General features: G+C 38.6%; 1 protein-coding gene across 3 annotated transcripts in view; it reads right to left on the bottom strand.

Annotated features, from left to right (window-relative positions):
* The window catches only part of LRBA (LPS responsive beige-like anchor protein), a 409,112-nt gene extending 400,127 nt beyond the window's left edge, over nt 1–8,985 (bottom strand). For all 3 annotated transcript variants that reach the window (XM_063310174.1, XM_063310176.1, XM_063310175.1), the window contains exon 1: nt 8,641–8,985. In XM_063310174.1, coding sequence (XP_063166244.1) covers nt 8,641–8,865 — 225 coding nt within the window. In that variant the 5' untranslated portion in view covers nt 8,866–8,985. The remainder of the gene's footprint in view (nt 1–8,640) is intronic.
* Between the last annotated feature and the right edge of the window lie 4,731 nt (nt 8,986–13,716).

Here is a 13,716-nt window from a genome sequence, read left to right as displayed (position 1 = left end):
CCATTGCAAATCAGGTTGATTGTCAAAATGTACAGACTTTCAGCTGTTTGCAATGAACAAATCATACAGAAGGAATTGAAATAGCTCAACACAACGGATGCTTCAAAGTAGTGTCCCCAAAGTCAACTGAAAATGCAATTTACCATGACTTCTCAAGTCTCAAAATTATTCAACCCCTTCATGGCAAGTATCTTCAGTACGTAGTAGAGCACCCTTTTGCTATTATGACCTGCTGCAAATGAGATGCATAGCCAGACACCAGCTTCCCGCAGCGTTCCTGAGGAATCTTAGCCCATTCCTCATAAGCAATGGCCTCCAGTTCAGTAATATTCTTGGGTTTGAGTGCTGCAACCACCTTCTTCAAATCCCACCAGAGATTTTCTATGAGGTTCAAGTCAGGTGACTGTGATGGCCACTGTAGACTCTTCCAGGACTTCTTCTGCATCCAAGCCTTAGTGGAATTCGAGGTATGCTTGGGATCATTGTCCTATTGGAAGGCCCAGTGACACCCAAGCTTCAGCTTCCTTACAGACGGCATGACGTTTTCTCCTAGGATTTCCTGATACTTCAATGAAACTATCTTGCCATCCACACGCTGCAGGTTTCCAGTGCTACAGGATGCACAGCAGCTCCAGAGCATCACTGAGCCACCACCATGCTTAACTGTAGGTAGAGTGTTCTTTTCAGCGTATGCTTCATTCTTCTTCCTCCAGACATACCGCTGAACCATCAGGCCAAAAAGTTCCAGTTTTGTTTCATCGCTCCACAGAACAGAATCCCAAAACTTCTGTGGCTTATTTATATGATTTTGAGCATATCAGAGCTGACTTTTCTTGTGCTTTTGGGTCAATAGTGGTGTACGTCTTGGAGTTCTGACATGGGAACCTTCTGTGTTTAGTACGCGCCTTACTGTGCTCACTGAAACCTCAGTGCCTGTTGCCACCAAGTCTTGCTGCAGGTCTTTTGCAGTCACTCAAGGGTTCCTCTCCACTTGCCTTCTCAGAAATCTGGTTGCAGCCACTGACAGCTTCCTTTTTCTGCCCCATCCAGGGAGTGTAACCACTGTTCCGTTAACTCTGAACTTGCGAACTATGCTTCCAAAGGTGTCTCTAGGAACATTCAGTGCCTTCGCTATCTTTTTGTAGCCTGTTCCTTTTTTGTGAAGGCAGATGGATCTCTTCTCTTACCTTTTTGGACCATTCTTTTGACTTAGCCATACTGTATTTCTAACATGCAGTCAAATGTGACACTCAACAAACCCCTAGCCACTTCAGGTATTTCATGTGTTCCAGCTCAAGCACACCTGGTGCCACTAATGAAGCCCTTGATTAGTTGCATCAGGTGTGCTTGAGACAACACCTGTTTTGCATACTGTATGTGCGCTGTTGTGATGGATTCTATTCAGGGGGTTGAATAATTTTGAGCCTGGAGAAGTCATTATAAATTGCATTTTCAGTTGACTTTGGGGACACCACTTGAAGCATTCATTGTGTTGAGCTATTTCAATTGCTTTTGATTTGTTCATTGCAAACAGCTGAAAGTCTGTACATTTTGACAATCAACCTGATTTGCAGTGAGGGTTGAATAATTTTGATTACAACTGTAGATACTAAAAATAATGGGGAAAAAATGATCCACCATGAAATGAGAAGAAAGTGGAAGCTGATATGAGTGTTCTGGACCTGTGCAAATCAGTCTTTAAAAGGCTGTGATAATATGTTTTAACTTTCCACTCAAAATCTATTATATGATACCTTTTTCCTTCATTTGTTTTGTGCCTTTGAGTCACTTTTGACTCCTAGTGAGTGCCTGGACTAGTCCTTGAAGTTTTCTTGGCAAGGTTTTTCGAAAATTTTTGCTATTGCCTCCTTCGTAGGGCTGAGAGAAAGTGACTGGCTCAAGGTCACCCAGCTAGCTTTGTGCCTAAGACGGGACTAGAATTCAGAGTCTCCTGGTTCTAGACTGGTGCCTTAACCACTACATCAAACTGGCTCTCTATATGATACCTTTACTTAAGTATTTACAAATAAGTAAAGTATTTACTTTTAAAGGATTGTAGAGAAGCTTCAGTGTCACCTTTGCTCATGGTTATAATACTTTAACCACTAATTTTTATGCAACTTATGTATATTCCAACAAAAGCTTGACATTTTGCTTGACCGACAGCTTTATTACACTGTTGCCTTGTCACATCTTTTTTTTAGTACCAATGTGCTATACTAATCAGGAGCTGCCTGCAGAGAGGGGGGTAACATAGATTTAAGGCTTCTGATGTCCTAAATACTCTATGCTCAGTAAAATCAGTGTTGCTAAACTTGAACATCTTGTTTTCTTGTATTTGAAATATATATCTTAATTTTGCTTACACACCAAATAAAAGGAAATTAAACAAAGTACAAAAATTAAAAAACAAACAGTTAAAAGGCACTTTCCATAATTTATAATTAATGTTGCTTTGGTTGCCGTCAAAGGCAGGCCATTCTCCATAACAAAGCAAAATTTTATTTGTAAGCCACCCAGAGTCACTTTTATGGTGAGATGGACAATGTATAAATTTAATAATAAATAAAATACTTTCAGAAAGAAAGATGGAAGAAAGGGAGAGAAGGAAGGAGGGAACGAGGACAGACAAACTAGTTTCCATGGGGTTGAACAATTTTAAGGTTATTATTTTAAATCACCCACACTTAACAAGAACATGGCACTTTACAATTCTTACTTGGGAGTAAATTCTACTGTGCTTAGTTGTACTTACATCCAATTAGTTTGCAGACATTTTAAAGTATCTCTGTTTTTTATAATAGAGCTGGCTACATCAAAGGAAGAAAAAATGGCTATTAAAATAAGGAAAGGCTAAAATGTTTTGTCTTCTCAGTTTAACATGAACTCTGGGTAAGCAATTTCAAAACAAAGGACTTAATAATAATTTCTTGAAACTGCATATATTCCATAAGTAATACACTATGTAATTTGTTCTGTTCACTTGTAGCACATTATAGCTTTACAGAGGACTGTAAAAACCAAAGGTGTTTTCTGTTACAATATTATTTGGTACTATGACTGGAAAAAGAAAAAAGTAATGAAAGAATTTACAAAAAATTAATACTCAAAAGTTAAATAGCCCAATAATCTTGGATTAGCAATGTGTAACAATGTGTAACATCCTAGGATATTATTTGTGATAGTAACTCTACAGAGCCTTCTATAAAAAAAAATTCTATGTGGGCTCAGTATAGCATTATCCAGTGCTGAAATACAAGCTACAGTTAACGCATTGCTGATACAACTTCAAAATTACCTAACTCACTCTCAAATAATAGCCTGGCAACCAGTTTATATAACTTGGCAAGGTTGCATGAAGTGGAAATAAATTTTCAGTACATCCTCAAAATATTTCCTATCTACATTTAGGCAATACTGAAATCGTGAAAGAGATTAAATGCAGAATAATAATCTGCCAATTTTTCACCTGCTTCTCAAGTAACAAGAATCTATGCTACTGATGGTCTGATGACTTCCTTATACATGTATCTGTGTGTAACTGGAAGCAAATCTACAAAACCCAATTATTGAAGAGCCATCATTTCCTGTCAAAATTGGGGTGGTCCGCCATACCATATCAGCTTTATAGGGGTTAGAACAGGGTTTCTCAACCTTGGCAGCCTTAAGCTGTGTGGACTCCAACTCCCAGAATTCCCCAGCCAGAATGCAGGATGAGGAATTCTGGGAGCTGAAGTCCACACAGCTTAAAGCTGCCAAGGTTGAGAAACACTGGATTAGAGAAAGAATATGCCCTCTTAAAAAATGACCTACATTAAGGTATGCATCAAGTATTGTTTGACAGGGCAGAAACTTAAAATCTGTATTATTTTATAATTATATAAATGTAAGTCAGATTTAGCTTATTTCACTTATCAAATATTAGTTCAGGAAAATGTCCTTACTTTGGAAGAGTAAAATGGCTTGCAAGATACAGTATATCTAGTTAAATATACACAAAGAAAACCCTTAAAAATCACTACAATAAAGCTTAAGTGGCAAAATCAGTCTTATTTAATTTTCTTCATAAACCTACCTGGCCATTTTTGCCATGTATAACAAGCAAGAAATTATATTGCCAAAAATCCCAAGACTGAAATACCTCTAAAAAGTATGTCATGAAAAATGCAGAGAGGGGCACTGCTTATATCATATGTACCAGCTAATAGCGAAATGTTTGTCCCCACAGACAGGAAAATGTATGAAGTGAAATTGCTACTTTTGAGGGGATGGAGATGTGCAGAGTGTATGGCTAACCAATACCCTAACCCTAGCCTTAATTTCCTAGGCCAACTGGGGCTAGGGTGTTAACAAAATGTGAAGTTTGCAATTCAATACAAAGAAATAAATGGTCACCATGCCCCAACCAAAGGCTTTATGACTTTATGAATTACAGGTTTTTAAAGGATGTTTTTGGGGACCAGGGCTTCACTCATAATATTTAAAACAGACCATCTCTGTAGACTATTTATACCAGGGCTATTCCCTAGTCTATGAGTTCAGGCCCACTTAGGAACAAGGATAGATTTACTTTTGAATGAAATTCATAGTATATTCATGGGATAGCCAGGATAATTTCTCTGATTTATTTGATGTAATTTAAACAACCTATAAAGACTGTAAGACAAACTAAAACTGTTGCAAAGTTTTGTATGTAAGTAGGATCACTATAGAAAAGGACTCAGAATTCAGTATATAATCCAATATTACAAGAACTAAATATTCTTCAATTCACCCTGTTTGGATTAGCACACAGTAGCTTTAATGCAATTACCTATCATTCAAAGACTGCCCCACCTGGTTCCAACCCCCTGACCCTGATCTGTATGAGACACAGGAATCTCATACTATATGCTGTTTTCTGATGATTAAAATATAAAATTTCAAAAACTTAACTAATTTCAAAGGTACAAATCTCCTGGCCTCCTAGCATAGAGGTATGTAATCAGAAGAACCAAATCTTTCTTGGGAAACAAACCAATCTCATAGATAAACAAAATCAAACTTTACTTAAAAACAACAACAAAAAAGTAAATGCAAATATTCAGTGCTGAAGAGGATTAATTCCAGAGCTGTCCAATCACAACAGAAAGTTAATTAAAAGAAATGCATAAAAGAAAATGCAATATTCCAGGCAGACCATAATATGACAGCATTTTATTACAAATGGTTCATTTATTTTTTATTTAGTTTTTAGTTTTTGCTCTAAGGCCCCATAAAAAGCCAGAACTGGTTAGATATTTCGAACTGATATTACAGGTTACAAGGAAATTATACAGAAAATTGGTATCTTCATGCACAACCTGTTATGGACGTCTGAGGCTGAAGAGGAGAGCCCTAGAAGACTCTCAGCTTGCAATTCAAGAGGCAACTGGCTACCAGCCACCTATGAATGATGGGTATGACTCAGTGTAGGTGGTCACTGATTTCAGTAGAAAGGAGTCAAAGTCTGTCTTTGGGAAAGTACCAACCACTAAGTCATTCTACCAGCTAAAGTAGGCTGTGCGGTGGAGATCAGCACAATTCTGTAAGAGGAGGTAACATTTACACCTCTTATTAAGCTCAGACAGCTCAATATCACGAAGCTGTAAACTTCCTTGTTGGAAAACTCTGTTTTCTGTGGTATTTTATTGCAACTTTATGTCTATATTGGACTCCTCTTAACAATCCTGCCTCCAAACTGTTAGTTTAACCATTAGTTTGTGATGTCAGCATAATTAACTAGCCAAGCAAAACTCTCTCTGAACTCTCCAAGTCTTTGACTAAATTACTAGGTTTTACTCTTAGCTTTGTCTTCCCTACTGGTGGAAGACATATAACACATTAAGAAAAGTTTTGACTTGTAACTGCCTTTCTGGTTCCATCAGTCCAAGGATAGCATAGGACACAGCCTAACACGTGGAAAAAAGGCAGAGAAATAAAAACCTTAGACTTGCACAATACATAAAAACAGTTCAAGAACCTAACACAAATTCCTGGCTAGACCTCTACTATCATAATATTAGTACCTGAAGCACCTGTTCCTCTGCTTCAGTCTTCCTGGACTTCCCAATCTGAAAATTCCAAATTTTAATCAGAAGCTGTGGGGAGATGGTAAACCCACGTTTTTCTAACCTCAGTCAAAAGCTTCTCTAGTGTTCTGCCCTATTTGTAAAGCAAAAGTTTTTTCCCCCATATCTGCAACAGACAGAGGAGCCAGGGGAATCTGACTCAGTACATGACCAAGAGTCATGCCTCACTCAACGAAATGTGGAATATCTCCAGTCGCAAGAAGGGGAGGGTGTATGAGTCCTGCCCAACTAGCAGACAAACTATATTTACACTAAATAGTTAAAATAAATCCTTCAGAAATGTTCATTGTTAAGTATTCAAAGTCTGGTTGTTTAAAAAAAGAAATACATGAGCACTCATAGAAATTAACATATTTTCCTCATGGGGAAGGAAAGCATTAGCTTGTGGAAGAGTATACACTTCTCAAACTGAAGTTCAACCACAGCATTATGCATTACATTATTTCTCAGCAGGATTAAAACACATCTACATCTGAAATCCTAGAGCACAGGTCTAAACTTATATCCAGACTAATTTCAAAGTGCTATAGGTAGAAGATGCCAGATGAAGATGGGACTGGGGAGAAGCTGTGCAATGAAGTTTGGTATTCCCACTGATTCTTTGCTCCAAGCCCTGCCTATTACCCAGCTCCCAAAAGATTGTGTATGACTAAAAAAAAAAACCCTACCCATTTTAGGAAAGAAAAGCCAAGCATACTGGATAGCCTGTCCCAATCTGGGTCCTTCCAAATACTGGTGGCATGCTAACTGCACCTGATTTGAAATGTAGTCCATTCATATATATGAATAGACCCAGGTGAGGGACAAGCGAAATTGACAAACAGCCCAATTCACTACAAGGTACCTTGGTATGCTTATCTATCTATCAAAGCAATTTCATATTTAGTTTCTGCAAGATTCTATATTTCAATTTTGATCATTTTTAACAAAACTCATATTATAATTGCAATATGACTTATAATTATTTGTTTTCAAATAGGCTGAAATGAAATACACTAAATTGCTGATCATACACACTGGCAATACTTTGTACAAAATGCTGCAATCCTCTAGAGAGTTCAACAGACTTTTATATTTTTATAAGCATAAAAAGTGTGGTTGCCAAATTCTTTTTGATACCAGGAATTAATGTGTGAGATCTGCTACTGCTGCTATAGAAAATGTGTAAACATTTTGGATTTTTAAGTCAAAAAGCCAGAAAGTTAAAGACCATAGAAACTAGTTCAGTATATAATCTAGAATTATCATTTTCTGTTTATGGCATAATAAATCTAGGCCACAATTATTCTAAACAAATCTATTTCTGTAGCTTACCTCTAACAAATGCTTAGGGCTTAAATGAATACACATACATAATCCTTAAATTATACTTCAAAGTAAAGAACTATTATAAATATACCAGGGATAAAAAAAAACCCAGTAAGATTTTCTCTTCTTATAGTTCTGTTACTACATGTTTTATTAAATTAGGAATATTCTGTCTCTAATTTACTTTGCCAATCTTTAATTTAAATAAACATTTCAGATTTTATCTAAATCAAGTTGCATCAAATTCAAGTAGAACCTTGTGAAAGTGCAGGTTATAACTTTTAAGGAAAGATCTCACCTACTTAATCCAATACAATTCATTATATTTGAATATATTATTTGTATATTCATTATATTTAAGTTCAGGAACTTATCCAAATCCAAAAATTGTTTACAAAATGAAAGTTAGAATACTTTCCTGAAGATCAGAAATGTGAAATGGCATATATTGTGTGCCCAAACAATTTTATTTCAGCTTTTAAGGCCAATTTCAGATGTGGGACAGTTCCAAGTATGGTCTTAAAACTCAACCCAATCATTCTTAAGTATGACTGAGCCAGAGGAAGTAATCATCCTCACATTCTAAAGTTTATGCAATATATACTATATATCAACTTCCCAGAATATCACATCATTACTGCCACAAGGCTGTAATACTCAAATTTAATGTCACTATTCCACAAAGCCTAATGTTTGTGTTTAATATTAATCAGCTTAAACACTTTTCTAATGGAAGTTTCACTACTAGGGAAAGGTGAGTGTCTGCAGTACAAATAATGATGACATCCCCTATAGCCATATCTATAAATTTGCTGAGCCATCAATTACAAGCTTACAGTAGGATATTGCCATATTAGTCTACTTTACAAACAGATATAATAGCATATATATATTAAGGTGCAAATTTCAACATCTACCTATTCTTGTGTTACATTTATAAAGTGCCAGAAAAGTCCTATGATGGAAAAAAATTTGGAACAAGATTCCAGAAAATGTAAGCAAATATGAAAAATATGAAAAAAAAATTAATGCAGCCTTAAATGTGTTATTCATCATTTCTTTCAGGAAAATACAGTAGCTTGCCAGATTCACCACCCTGTAACAAATGGCTAGGTGTGTACATTTGTGTTTAACTATAGCAATATGAACACAGATAGAATGTATATTATTTCATCACATGCTTTTCCTCATTTGGAGAAAAAAAGAAAGATAATTGACTCACCAGATTGAACACAGTTTCTACAATATCCCTGTTGGACACTTCCCCAACTTCTACCAATCCTGTTAGAACAGCAAATTTCATCCTGATTCCACGAATAGGGATTCCTGGATTCAAAGACTGCTTTCCAAAGGAGCTTCCATCTTTTCCTTGTCCAGTACCACCTCCCTCTCCTTCATCATCCCCAGTTGGTGGAGAGGAAGAGCTCTGTCTGTCTTCACTAGCCATAGTTAGTTCACTTCCAGAAATACAGAATACACTCTCTAGCCTGGGTCAGGTCCAGTTTCCGAAGCACCCTGAACGCCGTCCAGCAACTTCAGCACTGAGACTCTTGTCTTCCCTCAGTGTCAGGATCTGGGCAATGGTCTGTTTAAACGTGGACATTCCAGAGAGACAACAGTAAGTATAGCCGCTCGTTAAAAACACCCGCAAAGCTGGCATCTACCTAACTGTAAAACTCTGCTCCATTCTTGAAGCACACGCCTGCTCCGTCCCTCCCTTCATAAAACAAGGGCAGGAGGAACCACATCATACAGGTAAGCTCCTCCTCGCCGCAAACGTTAAACTTGCTCGCACCGGAGAAAAAAAAGATGGTTTCCCAAAAGACTGTTCTAAAAAAGAGATATGGTAGATTTGAAAGACGCACCACCCTCCCCTGGGTTATTCTACAGCCTCTCCTGCTGCTGTGCTTGTCTTTCAGCAGCCGACGGAGGAGCAAGCGCTGTTCCTGCTCCGTCCCCCTCTCGCGCGCAGTCACAGGTGCAAGGACAAAGTAGGGCCAGCGAGGAAGTTCGCACTCACCCGGCCGAGCTCTCCGCTCCCGCGGCGAACGGGGCCAAGGGGCAGGAGGCGCTCCTTCTAACGTCCGGCGGCTGCTCCGGCAGGGGATGTCTTTTTCGTTTCCCCCGCCACCGGACCGGCGCTGCCGACCAGGGCAGGGATGGAAACAAAGGAGGAGTTTCCGCTTTAGGGAAGAAGCCTGAAGTTTTTCGTGCAGCTACTTCACTCTGCAGTCGCCAGTTAGCTCGTCCATCGCTTCCTGCTTGCTTCAGTTGCTGCCGCTCGCTGCCGCCATGATAGCGCTGAGCCGAGCCCCAAGAGAGTTGCCGGGTGAGCCACAGTGCGCCTGCGCGGTCAGGAACGGGCGGAGCAGGCAGCGAGTGGGACGCAGGCGGCTCGGAAAATGAGGCTTCCGCGCAGCCTCAGGTGAGTTCAGGTGTGTCCAGGTAAGTAAGTAAAGTAGGAAGAAGAAGAAAGGGCTGGCCTCTCTTGTCCTTCTGGCAATGGAGGCAACTTTAAGTGAAAACTGTCGTTATGAAGGAAGATGTAAAATCCGTTTTTAGTACCGGATTAGGCACCGAAATAAATCATATTACTTGAGCTCCAGGCTCCGTTTTTTAGACGGTTTTGGGAAGGATATTACGATTGATAGAATTCTAGATTTTATGGTTCACTTAGAAGTGCGATCTTGTGAATAAGGATTCGGGTTCTAATTATTTTGAATTCAGCAGGAAGTATTCCCGCTTGGAAAAAGAACCAGGACATTAGCACATGGAAAAAAAATGTTATTCTCTGCTCATGTGATAACTACAAGAACATGAAACTTCTCTTGGCCTGACTGCAGCGTACAAATATTTTTTAAGTCGATTTTTTCTGCATTTGAGTCACATTAAATAGAGCTTGCATATAATTGAAGTAATTTTCTTTGAGCATATGAATTCGGGTTCAACATGTTTAACCTCCAAAAAATTAGTAAAGCAATTGCAAATAAATACAATCTTCGTTATGGGATGAATCAATAAACATTGCTAGAAAGTGGGCTAATAGCTCACTGCTAGATCACATGTTCTGCATGGTCAAAGTCCTAGGTTCAGTCCAAGCATTTCTAGGATTAGAAGTTGGGTTAGGAAATAAGGGTTTCACACTTTCTGGGTTTTTAATTTATACATTTTGTATTTTAAAAATAATGAACACACATAAGCAATCAAATGTATGGAAAGTCAAGGTGTTAGTTGAATGCACTATCACATATTTTTACATCTAGTTAAGAATCTGGAAAAATGTAATGTTTACATATAAATAATACACATTTAATAATTAAAAGTACAGTATGCAAAAAGTGATGGGTTGCAAAGTTTTATTGCATTTAACAACTTAGTTCTCTGAGTATATTTCATATTCATTTGAAGAAACTGCATGGTTTTGCGAAACCACATACTTCTCATGTCATGGCATCTTGAATTTCCTGTTTTCTTATGTTTAAATGTCTGTAGATGTACAACAAAACGTAAATGATAGTATATTGCAAGCACAGGTGTTTGCAATGGGGTAAATGATGGCATGTTGACACAAATGATGTGACTTATATATCAGTTGTTGTGATGCAAGTACTAACTTGTGTCCTTCGCATACTGACATAATGTACATTTCTTCTGAACATCATTGTGGCTTCTTACAGAAACTTTTGTTATGCTACGATTTCATTACTGCTCCCTTAGGAATTGCATTTTATATCTTGATTTTTTTTTTTTTTTGCATCAGTGCAATATTTGAACCTTTTCATTAAAAAAGTGAAGTATGAGCTGGTTAATTTACGAAGATTAGGGTAAGCATGCACTTAAAATTACTTGGAAATGCTTTGAACCACATGCAAGCACAACACCTCTTTGCTACTAATTAAAGCAAGCTTCCACCCAAGGCTGAAAAAAGATGTTGCTTCAGTCTTAACTTTTAAAGCAGCAGTTTGCTTTTTTCAGACTCATAACCTTTAGCAGCATCTGTGAAGGAGGGTATAAAATCAGCAAGATTGCAGATGGAGCATCACAATGCCAGTACCATTCATTTTGAATGTCTGTGTGATGTTGACATGTGTATGAAAGGCACACAGCTTATGTTGTAATGCCCCATCTGCAATCTTCCTTATTTTGCACCCCTGCAGATACTGCTGGGCTGATTTAAGGAATAGCAGAGAGGTGCTGTGCTTGATCAGAAAAGCTCTAATCAAGATTCTTAAAAATAATAATAATTGTTCTGGGACTGACTAATTTAAATCTGTGTTGAATGTAGTAGTATTCTTTTTTATATATAACTGTTATTAAAGGGTTTTTTTAAAAGGAAGATAAAAACTAATATAAAGTAAGAAAAAGAAAAGAAAAAGAAATCAAAGAGAAAGCTAAAAGTGCAAGAAAGGGGAAAAAAGGAAAAGAAAAATAGAAAAGAAAGAAGATACAAAGAAGTAGCTTCTGATCTTCTTTACAGCAGTTATAAGTACAATTATAGATTTACCATCTTACTCTATGGTTAACAACACAACTCTCTGCTTTCTATAATCTATTCTGTCTAATCATCAAAACCATAAATCATAAGTTTATTTTTTTCTGTTTCACACAGAAAGTCTATAAGGGGTTTTCAGTCAGCAATAAATGTAGATATTGTCTTTTTTTCTGATCAAAGAAGTCAATTTAGCCATGTCAGCAAGTTCCATCATCTTTATTTATTATTTATTTATTATTCAAATTTAATTACCGCCCATCTCCCCCAAAAGAGGGGCATCTTCTACTTCTCCATCATCTTCTACTAATCTTCTTTAGAATGTAGTAGTATTCTCTGGGTTTCCTGGAAAATTGTGAGCTGGAATTTTTTAATGAATATTTTTCTATCGGAGTTAAGTTAATTTCATAGGGTGACTTGCATTTGAAAATTTCCAGTTTGCATCAGTATTTTTTCCGATAATCTCTTAACTTTGCTTAATATATTAATATTTTATATCCATTTGTTGTTATTTATGAATCAGAAGATTATTCAGAAAATTATCCAGAAAATTATCTAACCTGTATCATAAGAAGAAAAAGCACCATTGGTTGAGGACAGATTGTCATAAAGAAAATCTATGTGGTTACTAAGAATTGACACTGACCTGATGGCACACAATCAATTAGTCAATCTATAAGACTCCTTATCTGCCTCACCATTTATGGCTTTAAGTTGAATTTATTTCTGTTTGCAAGCCATTACCTAGAAATTAAGTTTGAGGAAAATATAACTAGACAATCTCGAAATGTTGGACTTTGTACTTTTTCTAAATCCTTGAATAAAGAACCTATTTTTTATCATGAGTAAGAAATCATGCGATTTGTTCCTTCCAACTATCTACTAGTCTCTAGAACACTTAGACATGCATCAGAAAATGCATTAGGGATAGGCTGACCATATTTCCTTGAGACAAAAATGGGACATTGGGATGGCAAAACGGGACAGGGTTAAACTTACGTAATATTCTGTATTCACGAAAAAGATGATAAAAGTTAACGACAGTAAGCTGGGAATGTGCAGGAGGGGGAGGTGCAGCAATGGTTGGATCTGGAGAGGCTGGTGCAGAGGTGGCGTTGGGCGGAGAGGTTGCAGGAGGGCTGAGGGCGGCAGCAGGCTAAGGGCAGCGGAGAGCTGGGATAGGAGGACAGGAATGAGGCGGCAGGAGGCTGGAGAAGTGGAGGGCTGAGGGCAGTGGCAGGCTGAGGCGAGCTGGGACGGGAGGACAGGAATGAGGGCGGCAGGAGAAGCGGAGGGCTGAGGGCAGCAGAGGGCTGAGGGCAGTGGCGGGCTGAGGCAAGCTGGGACAGGAGGACAGGAATGAGGTAGCAGGAGAAGCGGAGGGCTGAGGGCAGCGGAGGGCTGAGGCGAGCTGGGACGGGAGGACAGGAACAAGGTAGCAGGAGAAGCGGGCTGAGGGCAGTGGAGGGCTGAGGGCAGGGGCAGGCTGAGGTGAGCTGGGAAAGGAAGACAGGAACGAGGTGGCAGGAGGCTGGAGAAGTGGAGGGTTGAGGGCAGCAGTCAGCTGGGGCAGAAGAACAGGAACAGAGGAGTCTAGTGAACAGTTGTCCCCGACAACCTGTTCCTCTTTGGCATGCCCTTTTATTTTCTTCCTGCCGTTTTGGCCTGAGAGCCAATCGGTTTCTCTTCTGCTGGGCGCGCTTTTCTGACCGCCTTCTACTGCACTGATTGGCGGCAGCGACTCTTCCTCTTGCTCAACGCCAATCAGCTGTTCCTGCAGTTCCCACTGTAGGTTTCCCTCCGGATTGA

Source organism: Candoia aspera, chromosome 8 (assembly GCF_035149785.1).
Source record: "Candoia aspera isolate rCanAsp1 chromosome 8, rCanAsp1.hap2, whole genome shotgun sequence".
Taxonomy (NCBI): Eukaryota; Metazoa; Chordata; class Lepidosauria; order Squamata; family Boidae; genus Candoia; species Candoia aspera.
This window is presented reverse-complemented; position numbering and strand designations above follow the sequence as displayed.